The sequence below is a fragment of the Sinocyclocheilus anshuiensis genome, unplaced genomic scaffold (genome assembly GCF_001515605.1).
Source record: "Sinocyclocheilus anshuiensis isolate Anshui unplaced genomic scaffold, SAMN03320099.WGS_v1.1 scaffold881, whole genome shotgun sequence".
Classification (NCBI taxonomy): domain Eukaryota; kingdom Metazoa; phylum Chordata; class Actinopteri; order Cypriniformes; family Cyprinidae; genus Sinocyclocheilus; species Sinocyclocheilus anshuiensis.
The window spans coordinates 1,087,387-1,109,195 of record NW_015558695.1 but is presented as its reverse complement, the minus strand read 5'-3'; the positions used below and the strand labels follow the sequence as shown (position 1 = coordinate 1,109,195).

The 21,809-nt window shown below is 38.1% G+C and overlaps 1 protein-coding gene, 1 long non-coding RNA gene, 1 other non-coding gene and 1 pseudogene across 3 annotated transcripts in view; 3 read left to right on the top strand and 1 right to left on the bottom strand.

The window, feature by feature from the left end:
- LOC107681381 (laminin subunit alpha-5-like) overlaps window positions 1–20,001 on the top strand; it is an 81,772-nt gene extending 61,771 nt beyond the window's left edge. The window contains exons 41-79 of the mRNA XM_016477662.1: window positions 270–383; window positions 626–756; window positions 992–1,072; window positions 1,488–1,702; window positions 1,816–1,916; window positions 2,001–2,184; window positions 2,276–2,416; window positions 4,063–4,214; window positions 4,345–4,455; window positions 4,580–4,691; window positions 4,782–4,952; window positions 5,489–5,685; window positions 5,862–5,978; window positions 6,101–6,255; window positions 6,838–6,979; window positions 7,058–7,157; window positions 7,244–7,357; window positions 7,990–8,175; window positions 8,264–8,406; window positions 8,487–8,669; window positions 8,820–8,956; window positions 9,078–9,231; window positions 10,419–10,561; window positions 10,662–10,824; window positions 10,909–11,040; window positions 11,128–11,270; window positions 11,363–11,495; window positions 12,548–12,688; window positions 12,830–12,960; window positions 13,043–13,207; window positions 13,355–13,481; window positions 13,974–14,122; window positions 14,457–14,646; window positions 14,737–14,883; window positions 16,055–16,202; window positions 16,292–16,422; window positions 16,566–16,659; window positions 19,121–19,240; window positions 19,383–20,001. Of these exons, the coding sequence (XP_016333148.1) occupies window positions 270–383; window positions 626–756; window positions 992–1,072; window positions 1,488–1,702; window positions 1,816–1,916; window positions 2,001–2,184; window positions 2,276–2,416; window positions 4,063–4,214; window positions 4,345–4,455; window positions 4,580–4,691; window positions 4,782–4,952; window positions 5,489–5,685; window positions 5,862–5,978; window positions 6,101–6,255; window positions 6,838–6,979; window positions 7,058–7,157; window positions 7,244–7,357; window positions 7,990–8,175; window positions 8,264–8,406; window positions 8,487–8,669; window positions 8,820–8,956; window positions 9,078–9,231; window positions 10,419–10,561; window positions 10,662–10,824; window positions 10,909–11,040; window positions 11,128–11,270; window positions 11,363–11,495; window positions 12,548–12,688; window positions 12,830–12,960; window positions 13,043–13,207; window positions 13,355–13,481; window positions 13,974–14,122; window positions 14,457–14,646; window positions 14,737–14,883; window positions 16,055–16,202; window positions 16,292–16,422; window positions 16,566–16,659; window positions 19,121–19,240; window positions 19,383–19,531 (5,547 nt within the window). The 3' untranslated portion in view covers window positions 19,532–20,001. The remainder of the gene's footprint in view (window positions 1–269; window positions 384–625; window positions 757–991; window positions 1,073–1,487; window positions 1,703–1,815; window positions 1,917–2,000; window positions 2,185–2,275; window positions 2,417–4,062; window positions 4,215–4,344; window positions 4,456–4,579; window positions 4,692–4,781; window positions 4,953–5,488; window positions 5,686–5,861; window positions 5,979–6,100; window positions 6,256–6,837; window positions 6,980–7,057; window positions 7,158–7,243; window positions 7,358–7,989; window positions 8,176–8,263; window positions 8,407–8,486; window positions 8,670–8,819; window positions 8,957–9,077; window positions 9,232–10,418; window positions 10,562–10,661; window positions 10,825–10,908; window positions 11,041–11,127; window positions 11,271–11,362; window positions 11,496–12,547; window positions 12,689–12,829; window positions 12,961–13,042; window positions 13,208–13,354; window positions 13,482–13,973; window positions 14,123–14,456; window positions 14,647–14,736; window positions 14,884–16,054; window positions 16,203–16,291; window positions 16,423–16,565; window positions 16,660–19,120; window positions 19,241–19,382) is intronic.
- trnaa-agc (transfer RNA alanine (anticodon AGC)) lies at window positions 5,224–5,295 on the top strand. The gene has a single exon. It is a non-coding gene; the product is annotated as a tRNA-Ala (tRNA).
- Window positions 20,002–20,050: 49 nt separating the features above from the next.
- LOC107681382 (proteasomal ubiquitin receptor ADRM1-like) overlaps window positions 20,051–21,809 on the bottom strand; it is a 9,857-nt pseudogene continuing 8,098 nt past the window's right edge.
- Window positions 21,302–21,809, top strand: LOC107681383 (uncharacterized). The gene is made up of 2 exons (XR_001633248.1): window positions 21,302–21,603; window positions 21,766–21,809. It is a non-coding gene; the product is annotated as an uncharacterized LOC107681383 (long non-coding RNA).

Here is a 21,809-nt window from a genome sequence, read left to right as displayed (position 1 = left end):
ATTGTGCTATAAATGTGTCTCAATCACACATTTTTTATTTTTTTATTTTAAATTACATTTTGGAAATGGTATATGAATACTAGCAATTCACATACAAGACATACAGAAAAAAAATGTATTTGGTATTTTTATGTATTACATTTTATTACCCATCCAATCAGAAATACAGATTAATGGATAACAAGTCATTATTAAAAGAATGGAATTGTTCAAAATGGGTTCTGATATTAAAATGTAAAAATGTTCATTTCTTCATCTCCTTCACTCAGAAATGTGCTCCAGGCTACTACAGAGACACTAAAGGGCTGTTCCTCGGGAAGTGTGTCCCTTGTAACTGTAACGGTCACTCTGATGAGTGTCTGCATGGCTCTGGCATATGTGTGGTGAGTCCATCTCACTAAGTCATGTATAAATCACATAACAGACTGAAACATGGGCAATATATAGCTATTTCAGATTCCACTGGGTATAGTAAAATGCCAAACTTCATGGAAAACAAAATCGTAAATCTAATTAAGATTTAAGATCCTGGGAAAGACCTCTCAAAGTTCCAAGAATGGATGTTGGAACACATCTTGGAGATTCATTTAGAGTGTTTTCTGAAAAAGTAACTCTTCATACGCAGAACTGCCACCATAATACCGCTGGAAATCATTGTGAGCAGTGCCTGGGCGGTTTTCATGGGAACAAGACTGTTGATGGCCACGTGGTGTCCTGCTCCAGCTGCCCCTGCCCGCTGCAAGTGGCTTCAAACAAGTCAGTTCGTCATCTGTACCACTAATTTACTATTTCCTGTTCATCTCAGACCTTTTTTCTTAGTCTTTCTCCTGTTGATTTGCTTAAAAATGTAATGTCCCAGTGTATTTTTTTCTTCCTGGTTTCTTTTCTGGTTTCTGCTATTACTCTCAGTAAGAGCTGATTTTAGTGCTGGATATCCCAGCATGCCTCATTCTCAAATTAAAGGATGTCATCTGTTTGATCTTGTTATCAGTTTTGCCATTCGCTGTGTGGAGAAGCCCAATCATATGCAGTGTCTATGTAGGCCTGGCTATGCTGGATCTAAGTGTGAGAGGTAAAGTTATGAAGCTTATTGTTAATGTTATTTAATCAGTAATAATTTGTATTATTTTTTTTATTTATTATGATTTGCCATAATAATAAATAAAAATTAAATTAAATTATTAAAATTTATCAATTATAATTTTTATATTAAATGAAAACATGATACATTTATACATGATAAAAATATATTATTATTATTATTATTATTATTATTAAATAATTAATTAAATAATTCAGTTATTCAATTATTAAATAATTAAATATTTGAAATATGTAATTACTAAATAAATAATTAATTAAATATTTAATTTGGACAAAAGCATCTGCTAAATTAATAAATGTAAATATAATGTAAATGTAATTACTGTCAATTAGAAAATTATATATATCAATGAAAATGACCCCTTTTCTTTTACCGAATACAGATGTGCACCAGGATACTATGGAAACCCAATGGTGATTGGCAGTACATGCCAGCCGTGCAACTGCAATGGAAACTCAGACCCCAACATGCTGTTCAGCGACTGCCACCCTTTGACGGGCGAGTGTCAGAGCTGCATGCACAACTCCGCCGGGCCGCACTGTGAGATCTGCGCCCCGGGTTTTTACGGGGATGCCATCACTGCCAAGAACTGCACTCGTAAGTCACATTTATACACTACTGGAAAAAAATTCAATTTATCCAATCTGGATGGTATTTCCTGTATTCAGAGAACTCTCGTGATTGCCTTATTTCCCACCTGTATTACCCAGGATGCAACTGTTCTCCTTGTGGCACTGAACGCTGTGACCCTCACACGGGACAGTGCCACTGTAAGCCTGGTGTGGTGGGAGCCCACTGTGACCTCTGTGAGGTATGTCTGCTCGTCTGTTTTTTCTTTATCTATTGTTTCGTCTCGGAGGTTGATGGTAATTTTGTTTTGTTTTGTTTTGTTTAGCATGGGGCATTTGGCTTTGATACCTGCTCTGGTTGCCGTAAGTGTGATTGTGATGCAGCAGCGGCATTGGTTCAACCTTGTGACCCTGTCAAAGGCACGTGTGCCTGTCAGCCTGGGGTTAATGGACCGAACTGCCGCCAGTGTGCTCCAGGTTACTGGGGCTACAGCCCTAATGGCTGCAAGAGTGAGTCAAACACATATATGCACACTGCAGGAATATGGAATATGATACATCATCAGTTGAATTTATTGATGTATTTGTGTGTGGTCTGTAGAGTGTGAGTGTAGAGGAGGCCGCTGTGACCCTCGCACAGGAGAGTGTCATTGTGCAGCAGGTCTGACAGGGAAGCAGTGTGACACGTGTCTTAATAAATACAGTGTCCCTGTGCTTCATGGAGCAGATGTGCACTGTCGGCGTGAGTACTGCTTCACTGCATAACAAACATCACTCAGTCACTCGTTTGTCCATGAATACACTTCATTCATTCACTCATTGCTTCATTTATTTATCAGTTACACTACTGTTTGGGGTCAGTTTTTTTTTTTTGTCTGAAAGAAATGAATACTTTTGTTCATTAAGGATGCATTAAATTGATCAAAACTGTGACAGTAAAGACTTTTCTAATGTTACAAAAGATTTATATTTCAAATAAATTCTATCGAAAAATCCATAAAAATGTTCAGCAGCACAATTTTTTTCAACATTGATGATAATAATAAATAAAGGAATGTTTCTTGAGCAGCAAATCAGCATATTAGAATGATTTCCCACTGTGACCTCTGTGAGGTATGTCTGCTCGTCTGTTTTTTCTTTATCTATTGTTTCGTCTCGGAGGTTGATGGTAATTTTGTTTTGTTTTGTTTTGTTTAGCATGGGGCATTTGGCTTTGATACCTGCTCTGGTTGCCGTAAGTGTGATTGTGATGCAGCAGCGGCATTGGTTCAACCTTGTGACCCTGTCAAAGGCACGTGTGCCTGTCAGCCTGGGGTTAATGGACCGAACTGCCGCCAGTGTGCTCCAGGTTACTGGGGCTACAGCCCTAATGGCTGCAAGAGTGAGTCAAACACATATATGCACACTGCAGGAATATGGAATATGATACATCATCAGTTGAATTTATTGATGTATTTGTGTGTGGTCTGTAGAGTGTGAGTGTAGAGGAGGCCGCTGTGACCCTCGCACAGGAGAGTGTCATTGTGCAGCAGGTCTGACAGGGAAGCAGTGTGACACGTGTCTTAATAAATACAGTGTCCCTGTGCTTCATGGAGCAGATGTGCACTGTCAGCGTGAGTACTGCTTCACTGCATAACAAACATCACTCAGTCACTCGTTTGTCCATGAATACACTTCATTCATTCACTCACTGCTTCATTTATTTATCAGTTACACTACTGTTTGGGGTCAGTTTTTTTTTTTTTGTCTGAAAGAAATGAATACTTTTGTTCATTAAGGATGCATTAAATTGATCAAAACTGTGACAGTAAAGACTTTTCTAATGTTACAAAAGATTTATATTTCAAATAAATTCTATCGAAAAATCCATAAAAATGTTCAGCAGCACAATTTTTTTCAACATTGATGATAATAATAAATAAAGGAATGTTTCTTGAGCAGCAAATCAGCATATTAGAATGATTTCTGAAGGATCTTGTGACACTGAAGACTGGAGTAATGATGCTGAAAATTCAGCTTTACATTACAGAAAGAAATCACACTTTAAAACATATTCAAAGAAAACAGCTATTTTAAATTGAAGTAATGTTTCACGATATCACAATATTTTTGATCAAATAAATGCAGCCTAAGCATAAGAGAATGCTCAGAAACAAAAATAATGTTCAACAACATTACGTTTTACCAACACCAGATTTTGGAATGGTAGTATATATACACTCACTCAATGACTTATGAATGACTGAATGATTAATTGAGTCACTAATTAATTCACTCACTTAATTCATTCATTCACTCTGTCAGTACAAAGGTAAAGTGAACAATATGCTTTGTGGGTTGCAGTTCATTTCATACATCAGGTGGTGATGTTGTGCATTCTGTTTTTAGCCTGTGACAGCTGTGTGATAGTGCTGCTGGAGGATCTGGACAAGGTAAACGAACGTTATCAGTCCATTGCCCATCAGCTTAGCAGCCTCAATGCCAGCTCAATCGCCTGGGCTCAACTAAACCACCTCAATGCATCCATTCAGGACATTGCTGTGAGTCTCTCTCTCTCACAAACACAAACACTCTGACTCTGTATTAGGACTTTTAGATTTTACTATTCGCCTCGCTTTAACTTTTAGTTATGTGTAGTATTATAATTGTAACTATATCTTTATGCCCCAGAATGCCATAAATAACTACAACAGCACTCTGGACAAGAGCAGGAACCAGGCCAGTATGCTGGAGGGAGAGCTGCAAATCATTGACTTGGATATTAAAGAGTTAGAGGAGAAGGTATGAGGAAATATCATCAGATGAACTCATTCTGATTAAAAATAAATTTTTTGCTGTTTTCAAGCCATCAATGTGTAAAAAGGACCATTTGACCATAATTTGCTTTTGTGTGTCTGTGTTTTAGGCCTCAGTCACACAAAAGAAAGGCGATGCTTTAGAGGACAACACTAACTCCACACACACTAGAGCACAAGACCTGCTTGGATTCATCAAAGGCATCATGGGGGATGTGCAAGGTACGAGTGTAATAAAGAAAATAAACTTGTATCTTATTACATTTACCCATTCACGCACATTCAACTGACAACATTTCTGCATCTGCTCAGATACTATACTGCAGGTGAACCGGACAGCGCAAAACGAGACCAAGGTGATCGATGAGAAGGAACTGGCTCGAAAAATAGCAGAGGTGGAGTCCATGCTCAGAGACATGCGCTTCAGGAGCTTCGACTTCCAGACGAAACTAGCAGAAAGTGAGCTGGGCCAGGCCAACAAGTGTGAGTGAAAGGATGGACCGAGTCTATAAGAAATGTTTACCAACCTCAGGCTTTTTCAATTTATTCTGTAACAGCATGGGACTGTCATGCATGTAACTGATCATTTTTGATCAACCTTTCTAAGCTTATAACCCTATATAAATACTTGATTTTGAATTGAAAAAGTTAGATTAAAGCCTTTATATTGTACTCTATAACTATATATTATAAAAGTATTTTTAATGCATTAACTTGGCTTTGTAATGCACATTACCAAACATCAAAAATCTATGTTCCTGTGGCTCAGTGGTAGAGCATTGCGTTAGCAATGCAAAGGTCATGGGTTCGATTCCCAGGGAGCACACATACTGGTAAAAAATGTATAGCCTGAATGCACTATAAGTCGCTTTGGATAAAAGTGTCTGCTAAATGCATTAATTTAAATCTAGAAAAAATAAAAAGCCAGCACTTTTGTATTGCCATTTATAAGTGCTGCATGTTTTTTTTCTGTTTTAAGATTGTAGACCTTGTCCTTCACGGTTGTTGTCTCTCTATAGTGGTAGATCGTGTGAAAAGTGAGATTGCAAACCGGACACTAAATAATGAGGCTGTGGCAGAGAACATCAGAAACAAATTCAACCAGTTCAATCAGCAGCTGATGGACCTGAGAGACGCTATGAATGAGGCCGTCAAAAACACAGCAAATGCCGTAGAGGCCAACAATATTAATGAGAAACGCATGGAGGAGTTGCAGGTGTTTATACAAAAACATGCACATACACAGGATTGGGGAAAATATGAACTTTGAGAGTTGGAATTTGAGTTCAACTGGCCACACATCAAAAGAAGTTCAATTGGGATTTGAATTGGAAGAGGAATTTAATGGAATTGCGATATGAATAAATGAATTTCTCTGTTGTGTTTTTATAGAATACAGTAAATAACCTGCTGAAGAAGCAGAAGGAGGTGGAGAACCAGCTTCAGATGGCAGAGGATGATGTGACGCAGGTCAACGACCTCCTCTCCATGCTCCAGGACTCCAAAGAGGTACATATTTACAGGAACAGTACGCTTGTGTATGCAGATTCAAATATAGCATTTCTGTGTATTATAAATGAACCTCACTGAGCTCATTCTTGTACTCATCCACGCTGTGTCGTCTCTATCAGGACTATGAGCGTCTGGCTGCTCAGTTGGATGGAGCGAGGCAGCCTCTAGCTGAGAAGGTTCAGAAATATGCTCCCTCCACCAATAAAATTCCCCTGGTAGAAGCTGCAGAGAAACATGCTGAAATGCTGGACCAGCTCGCCAATAATCTTTCCAGGTATGTGACTATTTTGTAGTAGTCGACTTGTATTGGTTTGTAATGAGCAATTCTGATGCTAGATGCTAGCAGGGTGACTGATGTATTCCAGCCTACATAATTAAAGGGCAGCACATAAAGGGTCCACAAACTTGCTGAACTGAACAAATATTTTATTATTGGACACAATAAAATGCAATTAGCAAAGCAATTTTGTATATTTAACACATTTCATATACAATGATAATTCAAAATTGCTTTACACAAACAAAAATAAAGGCAATTTTAAAATAACATACTAATAACCATGGAAAGAAAAAAAGAAAAATTTATTTTGAAGTTGAAAAATTGAAAAAAGCAATGCATTCATTATCGATTGACAGGTACATTTTGAGACAGACCTGAGGAAACTGCTATGTCTGTTAATCAGCCAAGAAGAAACAGCAATTGGCTGATACGATAATCTTAAAATTCCTGAATATTAATCAATATGTCAGCTTGGCTATATAGTGCACATTCTTGTACTCTCTATTATGACCTCCTCTAATATGATGAATGTATATTTAGATGTAAAACTGTGGCCTTGTGTTTGTTGTTGTGCAGTCTAATATCTGGCTCCAATCGAGACGGTTTCATACAGCGTGCTCTGAACGCATCTGGCGCATACACTGACATTATAAACAGCGTGCTGGAAGCCGAGACCGCAGCTAAGAAAGCCAATGAAACTGCTACTGAGGCTCTGGAGGTACAGTCAATGCATGCACATCAATGCATCTTAATTGCTCTGAAAACATGAGTAAGTGACACAAGTTTATTGATCTAGAACATAAAGGACAAAGACCTGCCCCTACAAGCTGCTGCACTGAAGAATCAGAGTAATGAGCTTGTGAAGGAAGCAGAGGAACTGAATAACAGCAGTCAAAGTAAGGACAGCAACTTTTTCTTTCAAGGTAGGCTTTTGTTGTTGTGAACCTCGGTCTAATGAAGGCCATTACTATATCTTTGGCAGGTCTAAAGCCACGTGTGGACTCAATACAGAAAAGTTTGCAGGATGCTGAAAAGAAAAAGGAGAAGATGCTCCAAGACCTAAAGAACATTAAGAATAGCCTCAATGCCAGTCGAGGTCAGAGCTCAAAGTCCTTAGTCTTCATTGTGTTCATTGTGATCTAACTAATAGCTAGCTAACTTGCAAATAAATGCACTACCGTTTAAAAGTTTGGGATTGGTAAGATTTTTTTCATATTTTGGAAATAATTATCTTATGCTCATCATTTATTTGATCAAAAATACAGTAAAATTGTAATATTGTGAAATAATATCATTTCTATTTTAATGTTTTAAAATGTAATTTATTTCTGTGATGCTCATCATTACTACAGTCATCAGTGTCATACGATCCTTCAGAAATCACTCTAATATGCTGATTTGCTGCTCAAGAAACATTTCTTATTAAAATTAATGTTTAAAACCGTTGCACTGCTTAACATTTTTGTAGAGATTTAAATAGATTTATTTTTTTTCAGGATTCTTTGATGCATAGAAAGTTCAAAAGAACATAATTTATTTGAAATAGAAATTGCTACCTTATAAATGCATTTACTGTCACTTTTTTATCAATTTAATGCATCCTTGCTGAATGAAAGTATTTTACTGCCTGCAAACTTTTAAACGCTGTTATATATATTGTCTCTCTAGCTTAATTGAAGAAAAACCATGACCTAAACATTGTCATTCAAATGTGTTGAAATGATGCAGAAGACATTGCAAAAGACATCGCCGCAGCTAAGAGTGCAGTGGAGCAGGCTAACAACAAGGTGGCTAATGTTAGCAACGCGCTGGCTCCAATTCAGAAGCAGCTGGAGGAATGGCAGAAGCAGTACGGAGACTCCAACGCCACCAGCGACGATATCAACAAAGCCCTCAATGATGCCAATACCTCAGGTGTGTGTGAGGAAGCTCTCTTGAGTGAGCGTGAGTGATCTTGACTTGCCTTTCGCATCAGTTCCAATGTGCTTCTGTGTTCCTGCAGTGGCGGCGCTGAGCGACACTCTTCCTCAGCTGATGAAGAAGTTGGATCGTCTGCAGAACACCACATTTCAGCCGTCCAACATCTCCGACAGCATCCAGAGAATCCGCCAGCTCATTGAACAGGCTCGCAATGCTGCCAACAAGGTACAGCTCTTCAGAACTCTCAAAGTATCCCCAGTTTTTCCCCAGTGCTACAGGCAGTGACTCGACTGTCTGTTCTTCAGGTGAGCGTGTCGATGCAGTTTAATGGTAACTCAGGAGTACAAGTGAGGACGCCCAGTAATGTGGCCGATCTGGCAGCCTATTCATCGCTACACATGTACATCAAGCTACCACGTGCCACACGTACACTACGCCAAACTGACACCACCAAACCCCAGTTTGTCCTCTACCTTGGAAACAAAGATGTAAGCCAACCTCCTCAGCCTAACAGTGATTTGTACCATTATATGTTGCATGTCATGCATTATATATTAAGCTGTTTTGAGTTGCGCGTGATTAATTATATACAGTATGTGTGAATATAAACACGTGTCTGTGCTGTATGTGTGTTGTAGTCCAAAAAAGATTATATGGCAATGACACTGGAAGGATCAAAGCTGCACTGGTACTTCAATGTGGGAGAAGATACAGAGCAGGTGATAATGACTGAGGACGTGAATAAGGATTACTTCAACAAAATTGTCCTGGAGAGGTAGGAAACGTGCACACCATCATTACCGACATGTATCTGTTGAGCTTAGACTTCACTGAAATTATATTCTAGCTGTATTTACTCTGTACTTCTACTGTATTTGTGTATTCTTTGTGTGCAGGACTCTACAGTATGGTCAGATGGCAATGTCCACAGACGCAGAAGAAACAAAAATAGTTAAACAAAGCATGGAGGCAAGAGAAGGAAAAGGCCTGCTCAACTTACCAGCTGAGGAGACTGTGTTTTATGTCGGATCTTATCCCAGCACATTCACTGTGAGTAAAGCAAAACCCATATCTGTGGAGCAGAATATAATAAACACTTAGGAGTGGGCACTTTTGACTTGTGCCAATAAGCAAACACCCTACTAACCACCTAGACCACCCTAACAACTCTTGTATTCTGCAAGGATGCGATAAATACATCAAAAGTGACAGTAAAGATGTTTTTATAATGACAAATATTTGCAAATAAATCCTTTCTATTCATTAAAGAATCCCTTGATTTCCACAAAACTATTAAGCAGCACAACTGTTTTCAACATCAAAAATAATAAGAAATGTTTCTTGAGCAACAAATCAGAATATTACAATGATTTCTGAAGGATCATGTGACACTGAAGACTGGAGTAATGATGCTGAAAATTCAGCTTTGCCATCACAGGAATAAATTACATTTTAAAATATATATTTAAATAGAAAACAGTTATTTTAAATTAAAATAATATTTCACAATATTAGTGTTTTTACTGTATTTATGAACAAATAAATGCAGCCTTGATAAGCATAAGAGACTTAACATTAAAATATAACACTTAGATTTTTTTTTAATGTATTGCCATTGGTTAATTTTGGATTTAATGTTTACATTGTGATTACCTTTGTCATCATCTCACATTTTTAAAAACACTAATCATTTAAGAAGTCCAGTCACATGTATCACATTATACAAACAGATTGTTTCAAAGCAGCTTCACAGTAATAAATAGAAAAGTAATGTTGCACAATTCCTCATTTGTAAAACTACAGTAATTCAGTTTCAGCTCTACAGAAGCCAATAGTGTGATCATTCAGCTCAAGTCAGTTCAGTGTTGATTCAATTCAGTTCAATAGCATTGTCAGTGTTGCATCAATTATGAAAAAATTTGATTAAATTAAAGCAGGTTTACAGTCATAAATAGTGTCATTATCCAGCTCAGTTCAGTTCAAGTTTTGTTTTCATCCAATGGTGTCAGTGCAGTCATATCAATAATATTACTCAATTTTAATTGTCTTTCAAACCCAGCTGAGCAAGCCAAAGGTGACCAAAAGTCAGCTGGTATAGAATTGTAATATCAGACATTTATTGATTATCTGCGATAACATTAAAATAATTATCAGCTATTTTTTGTCATCCATTTTAATATTGGTGAATCTTCCAAAAAATGTCACAATGTCTTTCTCTTTCTCTCAAAAACACACAGCCTCCAGTGGATCTGAACATGACATCTCCTAACTTCTTCAAGGGCTGCCTGGAGTTATTAAGTCTAAATGAAGAACTAATCAGCCTCTATAACTTCGGGCAAACCTTCCAAATGAACACCACAACTGACCTCCCTTGTTCACGGTCAGAGGGGTTTCATTTATTATTTATTAAATCATATAATCTGTGTTAACCTCTTTGCGAGAGTGCGTTCCTTGTAAAATCGCTTCATGTGTTTAAACAGGAGGAGGCCAGCAAATACGCCCGAGTGGGGAGTTGACGGAGTGTATTTTGATGGTTCGGGCTATGTTGAGGTTTTGTTCGAAACTCTGAAGGATGACCGTGTGTTTGAGCAGCATGTCAAACTCATCTCACAAAACGGCATTCTCCTGTTGTTCCAAAGACAGGTGAGACATGGACTGCAAAACTTCGGATTTGTGATTGTTTGACGCATGTTATCATGTGTTAATGTCTTTCTTTTCCCTTCTCAGGATAAGTATGTGTGCATAGCGGTGCAAGGAGGTCTTCTGAAAGTCCTCCATAACCTTGATGGACAGGTGTCCAACTTAACTGACCCACAACAAGATTCCAAAATTAAAATCAGTAATGCGCAGGCGAAATTTGTGAGTAAAACCCTCGATTTATTCCAGTGTTTTCCTGCCTGTCTGCTCATCTCTGTAAGTTGTATGTTTTGTGTTTGTTGTTTTCAGTTGGATGTTATCTTTCAACTTTCGAAAAATGAAATGCTAGTGAGGCTAGATCGTCAGAAGGTCTACACGCTTTCCAGCAAAGAGCTCAGCTTCACGGGACGATATTTCCTGGGTGGAGTGCCAGATGATCAGATGCCCGAGAGGTGACCATGCAGATATTTCCACAGAGATCCACTTGTACACAGGCTGGTGATCCCCGCTGTGTGTAATTAACTCTCTGTGCATGTCATTGCAGTTTAAAGAGTGTGTTTGGTAAGCGCGGCTCCATAAAGGGCTGCCTCAGGACCATTAAGGCCATGAGAAGCTTCGTTCAAATGAAGACCATGAAGAGTGCAGGGATCAGCTATGGCTGTCCAGATGACCTGCTGGTGAGCATCATCATACTTGTTTCAGTGGGGTTGGGAATCTACATTCAGTTCTGCTCATGTTTCTGGAACATCTGTGTTCTTTTGCGATGAGGGAACACACTTGCATTCACTCAGTTAATTGTGAAAAAAGAGGCCTCCAAAATCTGCGGTGTGAAGTAACCCGTACTCCAATCCAGCCAATATAAAGGTGTTATTGAGTTTATTTTGTTGGTTTGAAAACGTAGGAAAACTTCACACTGGCTGTTAAACGCTTTCTAACTGCCGTTGGTCCAAGATAATGATTCAGAAGTTGGGTTTGACCACCTACTTCATTTCTTCATTTCTTCACTTAGTCCATCACATATTTTGGATTAGTGAACACATATTTACAATTAATTAAGAGTTTTTCCTCCTAATTACTGTTATTACTCCTAATAATTACTATTATTCATAGTAAGTAAGGCAGTTGTTGTAGTAGTTATGTTTAGGTATTGGGTAAGGGGTCTAGAATATGGTCATGCAGAATAAGGCATTAAAATGTGCTTTATAAGTAGTACTAATAAACAGCCAATATTATGCTAGTAATATGCATGCTTATAAGCAACTAGTTAGTAACGAATAGTGTTCCCTAATAATCTAAAGTAGTACCCATATTTTATATTTAAATGCTCCGCACCCAGCAACACGGATGTCTGAATTTTTGCAAACACTATACCAAATTTCTTTTCAACAAATGACATTTAAGTATACCGAAGCTTAGGAATATTAATTAGGCCATGTCAGTTTTACGTGCCTTAACACTTTGATCAAATATGTAACAAAGCAAAGGAACACATTTATTTTTTATTACTGTAAAAATGCTAAAATGACTCCAGTTAAACAAGGTGCAACAACAACTGAGTTATTAAAGGAAACTTGACAAGAAACTTGATACCGAAATCACTCCAAATCGGAATCAGAATTAGAAGCAGAATCTGTAAATGCCTTATGATTCCCAACCCCACTGTTTTCCAGCACATATTACATCTGCTGCATTAAGACACATGTTCATGTGTGTTTGTGTTGTGTGTCAGTTTACTCGTGAGGCTCATTTCACTGGAGAAGGTTACCTGGGCTTGAAAATGGACGATGTACTGAATCCAGACAACTTCTATGCTGGCATCGGCTTCAGAACTGATCAGCAAACCGGGCTCATGTTTTACCGCCAAGGCCAGGTACAAATTACAGTTTGACATATCAAACCATATTTTGAGTATGTAACATACAATGTCAATTTTAAATGATGTATTTTAGTGATTCCTACTAAAGACACTTGCATCCATTGTCAAATTCTGTGTTTGTTTTCGTCCCCTCAGAGTGACAGGTGTCAGGTGGTATTAGACAGAGGCCATGTAGTAGTCAGTACTGAAAAAAATGGAGTCAGGTCTCAGAAGACATACAACGATGACAACAGTCACTATGTTGCATTTTACCGCATCGGAGATGGGTATGCCACTCTGTGTTTAATATTAATATACAATAAAATTGTGTTTGTGTATAGGGTTGTGACTATTTCTGCCTTTGTTTAGGTTACTTGTTTATATAGATGATGTTCTTGAGAAGCAAGGAGTAAATGTCAGTGCGGCTGACAGCAGGACGGCACTGCAATCTGACCTTTCTTACGTGGGCGGCACACCTGAGTCAGACGGCCTCACCAACCTCACCGGCTGCGTCAGTAACTTCTTCATGAAGAGGTGTGTGATGCACTGAAGAGAGTGTTGAAAATAGATTCATGGAGGAAAATGCTAATGAATGATCAAATAAATCTTATACCTGAATGTATAAGCTTTATGTAAGTTACAATTAGATCAGCTTTTATCATTTCTACATTGTGTTCTTAGAAATAATGAACCCCAGACTGTAGAAGATATGAAAAAAGCTCAAGAGGGACACGAATACACATTTGTTTGCCCCTCCTCTTCAGTCCCACTGGAAATACTGGATTCACCACGGCGAAAGAATTCAAAGGTACTATTTTTAAAAATGTAGAAATTTTATTTTATTTTATTTTATTTTATTTTAGAGTGGCTATGAACGAATTAATGAAACGCTTCCGCAGCTCGGTACGCTTTCAACTCGTTTTTTTAGTCTGGAGCAAGACTGTACGACATTTTTACGTAATTTTTACGCAGTGCACCACATTAAAAGAAATAATCATTCATGTTTTCATAACCGCTGGACAAATTAAAAAACGAAACTAAAATTAAATCATCTTTGAGAGCAAGGGGGCCCCCTGGTGTTTCGTGGGCCCTACGCAGCTTCCGTATTTTGCGTTTTGGGAGGATTGACAAAAAAATTCATATTTATTTTATTTTTAATATATTATTTTGCTAGTATGAAATCATTTTCCGTTAACGCATAAACCGTTTCTTTTTAATAATATATTATTTTCTTAATGATAGATAATCTTATTTTTTTAATAAGAGCACATGAAATGTGCGTCTGTTTGTGAATAAACAGAATAAGCCTCATGGAAGTTCGAGAAGTCGAATGGCACGTGACTCCTGTCAGGGTGAGATGTCCATCCAGGAAGTCGACGCTCATCATTTCAGTGGCTCCTCCCACAGTCATCTGAGATTTGATTCGCTGCCTCAAGCATTTAGCAAGGCGTGAGTATAAAAGCAAACAGTAATAAAACTCTGTAAAGCAATTACACGTAGTTCAGTAGTTTAAATGCTTTATTAGGCATCATAACATTATAATGTACAGTATGAAATTTATATTCATTTTGCGATTACATTTAACATTGTTCTTAAATTATTGGTGTTTCTAACAATTAAACTTTTAAGTGAGTGTTAGATGACAGAAAGGTCATCTAAATGTAAAAATATGAGAATTTAGCATGAAAACCATTATAATATGTCCAGTACTGACCAAAAAAAAAGTCACTAATATTGACCAAAAATGCCAAAATCACACGCCTGTGTTAAACTCCATCTGCAGGCCGCACATCTCTGTCGGTGTGCGTGTGAACTCCTCGAGTGGACTGATTTTCCACGTGGCGGGAGGGAAAGGCCAGAGGACCATGACGCTCTCTGTGTTCGATGGCCATCTGATGCTGACGGTCAATGGTGGAAAGAGGAAGAACAGCATACGCAGCAAAAACAAATACAGCGATGGCCTGTGGCACACGGTTCGTATGTGGATGAGTCATGATTTTAGACATATATTTGTGATTTTTTTTTTCTTCCAGATCTCTTATTTTCTCAATGAACTGGTGCAGGTGTTTGTGAGAGTGGAGGCTGTCAGGGCGTCTCTGACAGTGGACGGAATCCACACCCAGAACAAGAGGGTGACGGGCGGAGGGAAGACTGTTTTTGGTGCTCCTCTCTATATCGGTGGACTTCCCTCTGACCACAGCGCAGCTATGGTGAACACTGTCTTATACATACTCTGTTCAAAACCAGTGAACTGCCTTGTTGTCTACTGCTTATATAGTGACTGAAATGAAATGCTCTACTTGGGCAATAAGAGAACAAGAGGCTGATATTAACAAGTATGCACAAATGTTGGATAAGATTGACTGTTGCATTTTTTCATTTTCATTCAAATGCAGGTCTCCTTCCACCATGTTTTATTTAATTTTACTTGAATCAAAATAATCATATTTTATTTTAATAAGAGCACACACAAATACACATATATTTTTATTATAATTATATATGTTATTTTGATTTACTAAAGTATTTTAATAGGAATTTGATGTTAGCATGAAAAATGATAAATAAATGCTTTTTAATTGCATTGAACTATTTTTTTTGCTATTTTTTATTTGATTTGAAATACAGGTCTTGATCCACCATGTTTTATTTTACAAACTTTTATACAATTTTATTAACTAAGAGACTCAATTCGCAATGGACTCCAATAGAGTTTGATGTTAGTGTGTTGCTAATCTAATAATGCAATATTCCAATAAGCAGAAATGTTAAATAACAGTCTTTTTTTTTATTAGCTTGAACTATTTTTATTGCTAAATAAAAAATTTAAAATAATAATTATTTTAGTACAAACTCGTAAATGTTTATTTTGAATATTATATTGTTTAATATTGTATTATTTTGTTAACATTTAATCATATTATTGTAATATACTGTAAGCATGTTTTTTTATTTTGAATAGTATATTGTTTAAATATTACATTATTTTGCTATGAAATCGTATTCCAGTGACCCAGAAGAATAAATAGTTTATTTTTATTAATATTATATCATTTTTTTAATAATAAAGTGGATATTTTAATAATATTATCTGCATGGAACTTCAAGAAGTCGGGTTTTATTTTGAATATTAATAGGTCACGATTTTTTCCACTGAACTCAATGCAATGCATTTTGGAATTGGCTTATCCATTAAGGATATATTTAATGATAATGATAATAAAGTTTGGAGCAGCCTTCAGTTCAGGAGTGCACTCATGATACCCTAAAAAGCTGTTTTGGTGGGCAGCTCACTGTTTTGGATGGTACCTATCTGAACATAATCACAGAGATATATCTTTGTGACGTTGATTTTTCTGTCTTTGCGTTCCTATCTCTCAGGCTGGTTTCATTGGCTGTGTGCGGGATCTGAATCTGAACGAGGTGCTGTCACAGAGCCCCTCTCACAGCGTGGGAGTGACACCCTGCTACCAGCAGCCCCTCCAGCCCGGGGTTTACTTCTCCAGTCAGGGAGGATATCTGACCATCGGTGAGCCAATCAATCAAACACGCTTCAGACTGAATTCAGAAAGATGGTGTACAGCACACTTTGTTTATTGTGGCTCTCTGTCATGCTAGATGAATCGCTGGTGTTGGCCCGGGACCTCGAGATCCAGCTGGAGGTGCGTCTGGTTTCGGACTCTGGACTCCTGCTGCACGCTGGAGCCAAGAAAACTCGACAGCTGAGTCTCTATCTGAACCAGGGCCAGGTGACACAGCCGTGCACTCACACATACACATGCAATAACTCAACAGATGTGGGCAGGGAAGTCGTTTAGGGTTGGTGGTGCTGCCTGAAAGTCAGTGGGACGGAGCCATACACCAGTTTGAAGTGTCTGTTTGTTCTGTGCAGGTGACTGTGTTGGTGAACAGCGGCAGTGGAGAGTTTTCAGTCAGTCTCACACCAGAAGAGTCTCTCTGTGATGGAGGTTGGCACACTATTGCAGGCGAGTCTTTAAAAACGCAAACAATCACACTGCATTTGACCTTTGTGGTCTTTATTTTTTTTATTTGGAAACCAAAGAAAGACATTTGAATTTAATATCATTATTAGCATTAGTAACCTTACTTGGCTCTCAGTTTAACCCATTAATTAATTAGCGAAAAATAACGCGATTAAAATATTTTAATGTAGTTAACGCACTGGCCCCGCCGCCAGACCTGTACGTCATCTTACATTTCACTTCATTACAAATGTGTAATTAAAATATATTTAAATTAGGGCTGTCAGTTTAACGCATTAACTTAATTAGTTATGAAAAAATAACGCGATTAAAATATTTTAAGGCAGTTAACGCACTGGCCCCACCCCTAGACCTGTACGTCATCTTACAGTTGACTGTTGACAAATATGATGCAGAGCAACAACTCCATAAACGAAGTTATGCCCTAAAATTCAAGATATTGGGGCAAAAAATGCCCCTGTATGAGTTTTTGTCTCATATTTATATAATATGATAAACAATATCACATGAGTAGCGAAAGCAATATCATACGAGTGCTGTTTATGTCCGAATACCACAAGTGCAAATGTGATTTTATACAACAGTTCAGTAAATAAGTTAATATTGTGTTTAATTTTAAACACAATATTGTGTCTTTTTGCTCAATTTTGCCAACGAAAATATTACCCACAAAGCCACAGCAGAACTGTTATGCATCTGTGAGCAACATAGCAGTGCTTAGTTTCTGAATGAACTGAACGAGGTGCTGTCACAGAGCCCCTCTCACAGCGTGGGAGTGACACCCTGCTACCAGCAGCCCCTCCAGCCCGGGGTTTACTTCTCCAGTCAGGGAGGATATCTGACCATCGGTGAGCCAATCAATCAAACACGCTTCAGACTGAATTCAGAAAGATGGTGTACAGCACACTTTGTTTATTGTGGCTCTCTGTCATGCTAGATGAATCGCTGGTGTTGGCCCGGGACCTCGAGATCCAGCTGGAGGTGCGTCTGGTTTCGGACTCTGGACTCCTGCTGCACGCTGGAGCCAAGAAAACTCGACAGCTGAGTCTCTATCTGAACCAGGGCCAGGTGACACAGCCGTGCACTCACACATACACATGCAATAACTCAACAGATGTGGGCAGGGAAGTCGTTTAGGGTTGGTGGTGCTGCCTGAAAGTCAGTGGGACGGAGCCATACACCAGTTTGAAGTGTCTGTTTGTTCTGTGCAGGTGACTGTGTTGGTGAACAGCGGCAGTGGAGAGTTTTCAGTCAGTCTCACACCAGAAGAGTCTCTCTGTGATGGAGGTTGGCACACTATTGCAGGCGAGTCTTTAAAAACGCAAACAATCACACTGCATTTGACCTTTGTGGTCTTTATTTTTTTTATTTGGAAACCAAAGAAAGACATTTGAATTTAATATCATTATTAGCATTAGTAACCTTACTTGGCTCTCAGTTTAACCCATTAATTAATTAGCGAAAAATAACGCGATTAAAATATTTTAATGTAGTTAACGCACTGGCCCCGCCCCCAGACCTGTACGTCATCTTACATTTCATACAGTTGACTGTTGACAAATATGATGCAGGGCAACAACTCCATAAAGGCAGTTATGCCCTAAAATTCAAGATATTGGGGCAAAAAATGCCCCTGTATGAGTTTTTGTCTCATATTTATATAATATGATAAACAATATCACATGAGTAGCGAAAGCAATATCATACGAGTGCTGTTTATGTCCGAATACCACAAGTGCAAATGTGATTTTATACAACAGTTCAGTAAATAAGAAGTTAATATTGTGTTTAATTTTAATAAATAGAAATAGAAAGATTGCTCAATTTTGCCAACGAAAATATTACCCACAAAGCCACAGCAGAACTGTTATGCATCTGTGAGCAACATAGCAGTGCTTAGTTTCTGAATGAATCCGCGTTTTGAACGAATCGTGTGAATCAATGATTCAAATGCCCATGAATGAACGAAAAACTCATAAAGACATTTACCGCCACCTGCTGGCAGTTTTAGTTTCTACTTTAGAGTGTAATTTTATTTATTTGAAATAAATAAATTAGTAGACAAATAAAAAAAACATTAAAGGGATAGAACAAAAAAATTAACAGAAAATGCTAAGATGTTTCTCAAATTATCTTCTTTTATGTTTCATAGTTTGTTAGGCCGACCGTTGTAGCCTAAACGTTTGTGTAATAAATTTTATGTTGAATCAAATCAAATATTTTTTTCTAAAGCTACTATTTGTAATGTCTACTTGCTTCTTTCTCATTTAACACAATAATAGCTTGAAATAATCTTTTGTGGGTATTTTCACAGCCAAATGTATTAATTCATCGCCACACCATGTAATTAATTAAATTAAACGTTTTAATCGACTGGCAGCCCTAGTTAAAATAGAAAGATACTCCGTCAATGTATCTGACACTTGCATTTTTGTGATTTTAGTTGTGAAGAAGAGCAACGTCATCCAGCTACACGTGGATGCGGTGAGTGAACATGGAGTGGGTCCCAAACCGAGCAGATCAAATGGGGGCAAAGAGACTGTTTATCTGGGCGGTGTGCCAGGTATGAAATCTGAACGCTACCAAATCAATATTTACAATTCCTGTCAAGTCAAATTTTTAAAGCTAAATGAACAAAATCTTACATTGAAATAAATGAGGTGCGATGCTCAATATTGACCTAAGCCTGTTGTCCTCGTGTGCAGATACCATAGCCGTGCCAGGTCTCCCGTCAACCGTCTTCTCTTTCCACGGATGTGTGAGGAAAGCCATACTGAACCACAGGCCTGTCATGCTGTCCAAACCCCTGTCAGTGTCTGGATCTGTGGGAACTCAGGGCTGCCCTGCATTATAGACCACAGCTACATTAACCCTACATACTCTACACTCACACTATCAAATCAGCAGGTGGTGGGTTTGCTTAGCGTTTAATTTAAACTGATATTTATGTTTACTTTCATGACACCGGTGTATGTAGATTAAAAAGCACTGTAAGTGCCGATACGCCACTGATAAACTATTACGTTCAGAACGGCAGGGACCAGAGTAATATAGAGATGGATTGGCACTGGATTCATATTGTTCCAGGTTTAATTAGTACATTGATACAATCATATGACCATTAAATGGGTTTTATGGGAATATGTAGTTGTATAAATACACTGGAGGGCAATTGAATGTGGATTTCCCATGTGCCATAGGGATTCATTGTGTATTATGTAAAATCACTGGAGTTGAAAACTCAAGAAATATTATTTTTGTCACTTTTGATGTTTTGTCAGATTCCCTCAGCTGTATTTTTATTGGCAATAAACATTTCCTTTATGTTTTGTCACTTTGATTTCATGTTGATCAACTTCACACATGCACAAGCTGGAATTACAGAGTCAGTTGTTTAATAGTGTAGCTGTGGACATACAAAACACATGCGTGAATCAATATGAGTACAGGCAAACAACCCAGACTAACACTTCAGAGAGACGACTGTGTTCAGAAGGTTGTTCTAATCCAAACTCATGTCCTCGTCATCATCTTTCTTGTCTTTGGAATCGCCGTCATCTGGTTTGCTATCACTGCCCTCCATGGCCTTGGCAAACGCTTCCACATCTGAATACCAAGACAAAGCAAATGAGTGCTTGTGGGTAGCAAACATGAAGTAGTTATTACTAATAGTGAAAACTGAATTCAGGATATGCACTTTCCCTTATAAGTTCATAGAAATTTTGAATTCAGATTTTATGCTTCTGATTGATATGACGCACATCTCACCTCCTTTATTAGCTGCGTCCACTGCTTCAGAGGGCAGACCAAACTGGTTCATGAGCGGGCCGAGCTGCCCAGAGGCCAGAGCACTGCTGAACATACTCATCGCCTGCACAAACACCGACACACAGCATGTTTACATCAAAGCAGAATATACGGACAAGCCCAAGACGAACATTTATAGAGATTCCCACAAATTGCTTCTGTAAATCACTACATATAGCTGGTAAGATTTTATAAAATAAACAACAAAATGCCATAATTCATTGATGACTAATTCTTCTTCTGCCAAGCAATGATTTCAGCCGACATTTAGCAGAATGGTCTTTTAGAACCGCTTCAAATACGGCTCATGCAATCATAATAAGGACGGGATCTTTTTATAATTCATCTTTAACTTTTTTCCATTTTATGATGGGTGGCAAGCAGCATTAAAGGGAATTGTTCACCCAAAAATGAACATTTTGTTATTATGCCTCACGTCGTTCCAAACCTGTATGAATTTCTTTCTCATGTTGAACACAAAAGAAGATATTTTGAAGAACCAAACAGTTGATGGTCCCCACTGACTTCCACAGTATTTCTTTCCCTTCTATGGAAGTCAGTGGGGACCATCAACTGTTTGGTTCTTCAAAATATCTTCTTTTGTGTTCAACATGAGAAAGAAATTCATACAGGTTTGGAACGACGTGAGGCATAATAACAAAATGTTCATTTTTGGGTGAACAATTCCCTTTAATGCTGCTTGCCACCCATCATAAAATGGAAAAAAGTTAAAGATGAATTATAAAAAGATCCCGTCCTTATTATGATTGCATGAGCCGTATTTGAAGCGGTTCTAAAAGACCATTCTGCTAAATGTCGGCTGAAATCATTGCTTGGCAGAAGAAGAATTAGTCATCAATGAATTATGGCATTTTGTTGTTTATTTTATAAAATCTTACCAGCTATATGTAGTGATTTACAGAAGCAATTTGTGGGAATCTCTATAAATGTTCGTCTTGGGCTTGTCCGTATATTCTGCTTTGATGTAAACATGCTGTGTGTCGGTGTTTGTGCAGGCGATGAGTATGTTCAGCAGTGCTCTGGCCTCTGGGCAGCTCGGCCCGCTCATGAACCAGTTTGGTCTGCCCTCTGAAGCAGTGGACGCAGCTAATAAAGGAGGTGAGATGTGCGTCATATCAATCAGAAGCATAAAATCTGAATTCAAAATTTCTATGAACTTATAAGGGAAAGTGCATATCCTGAATTCAGTTTTCACTATTAGTAATAACTACTTCATGTTTGCTACCCACAAGCACTCATTTGCTTTGTCTTGGTATTCAGATGTGGAAGCGTTTGCCAAGGCCATGGAGGGCAGTGATAGCAAA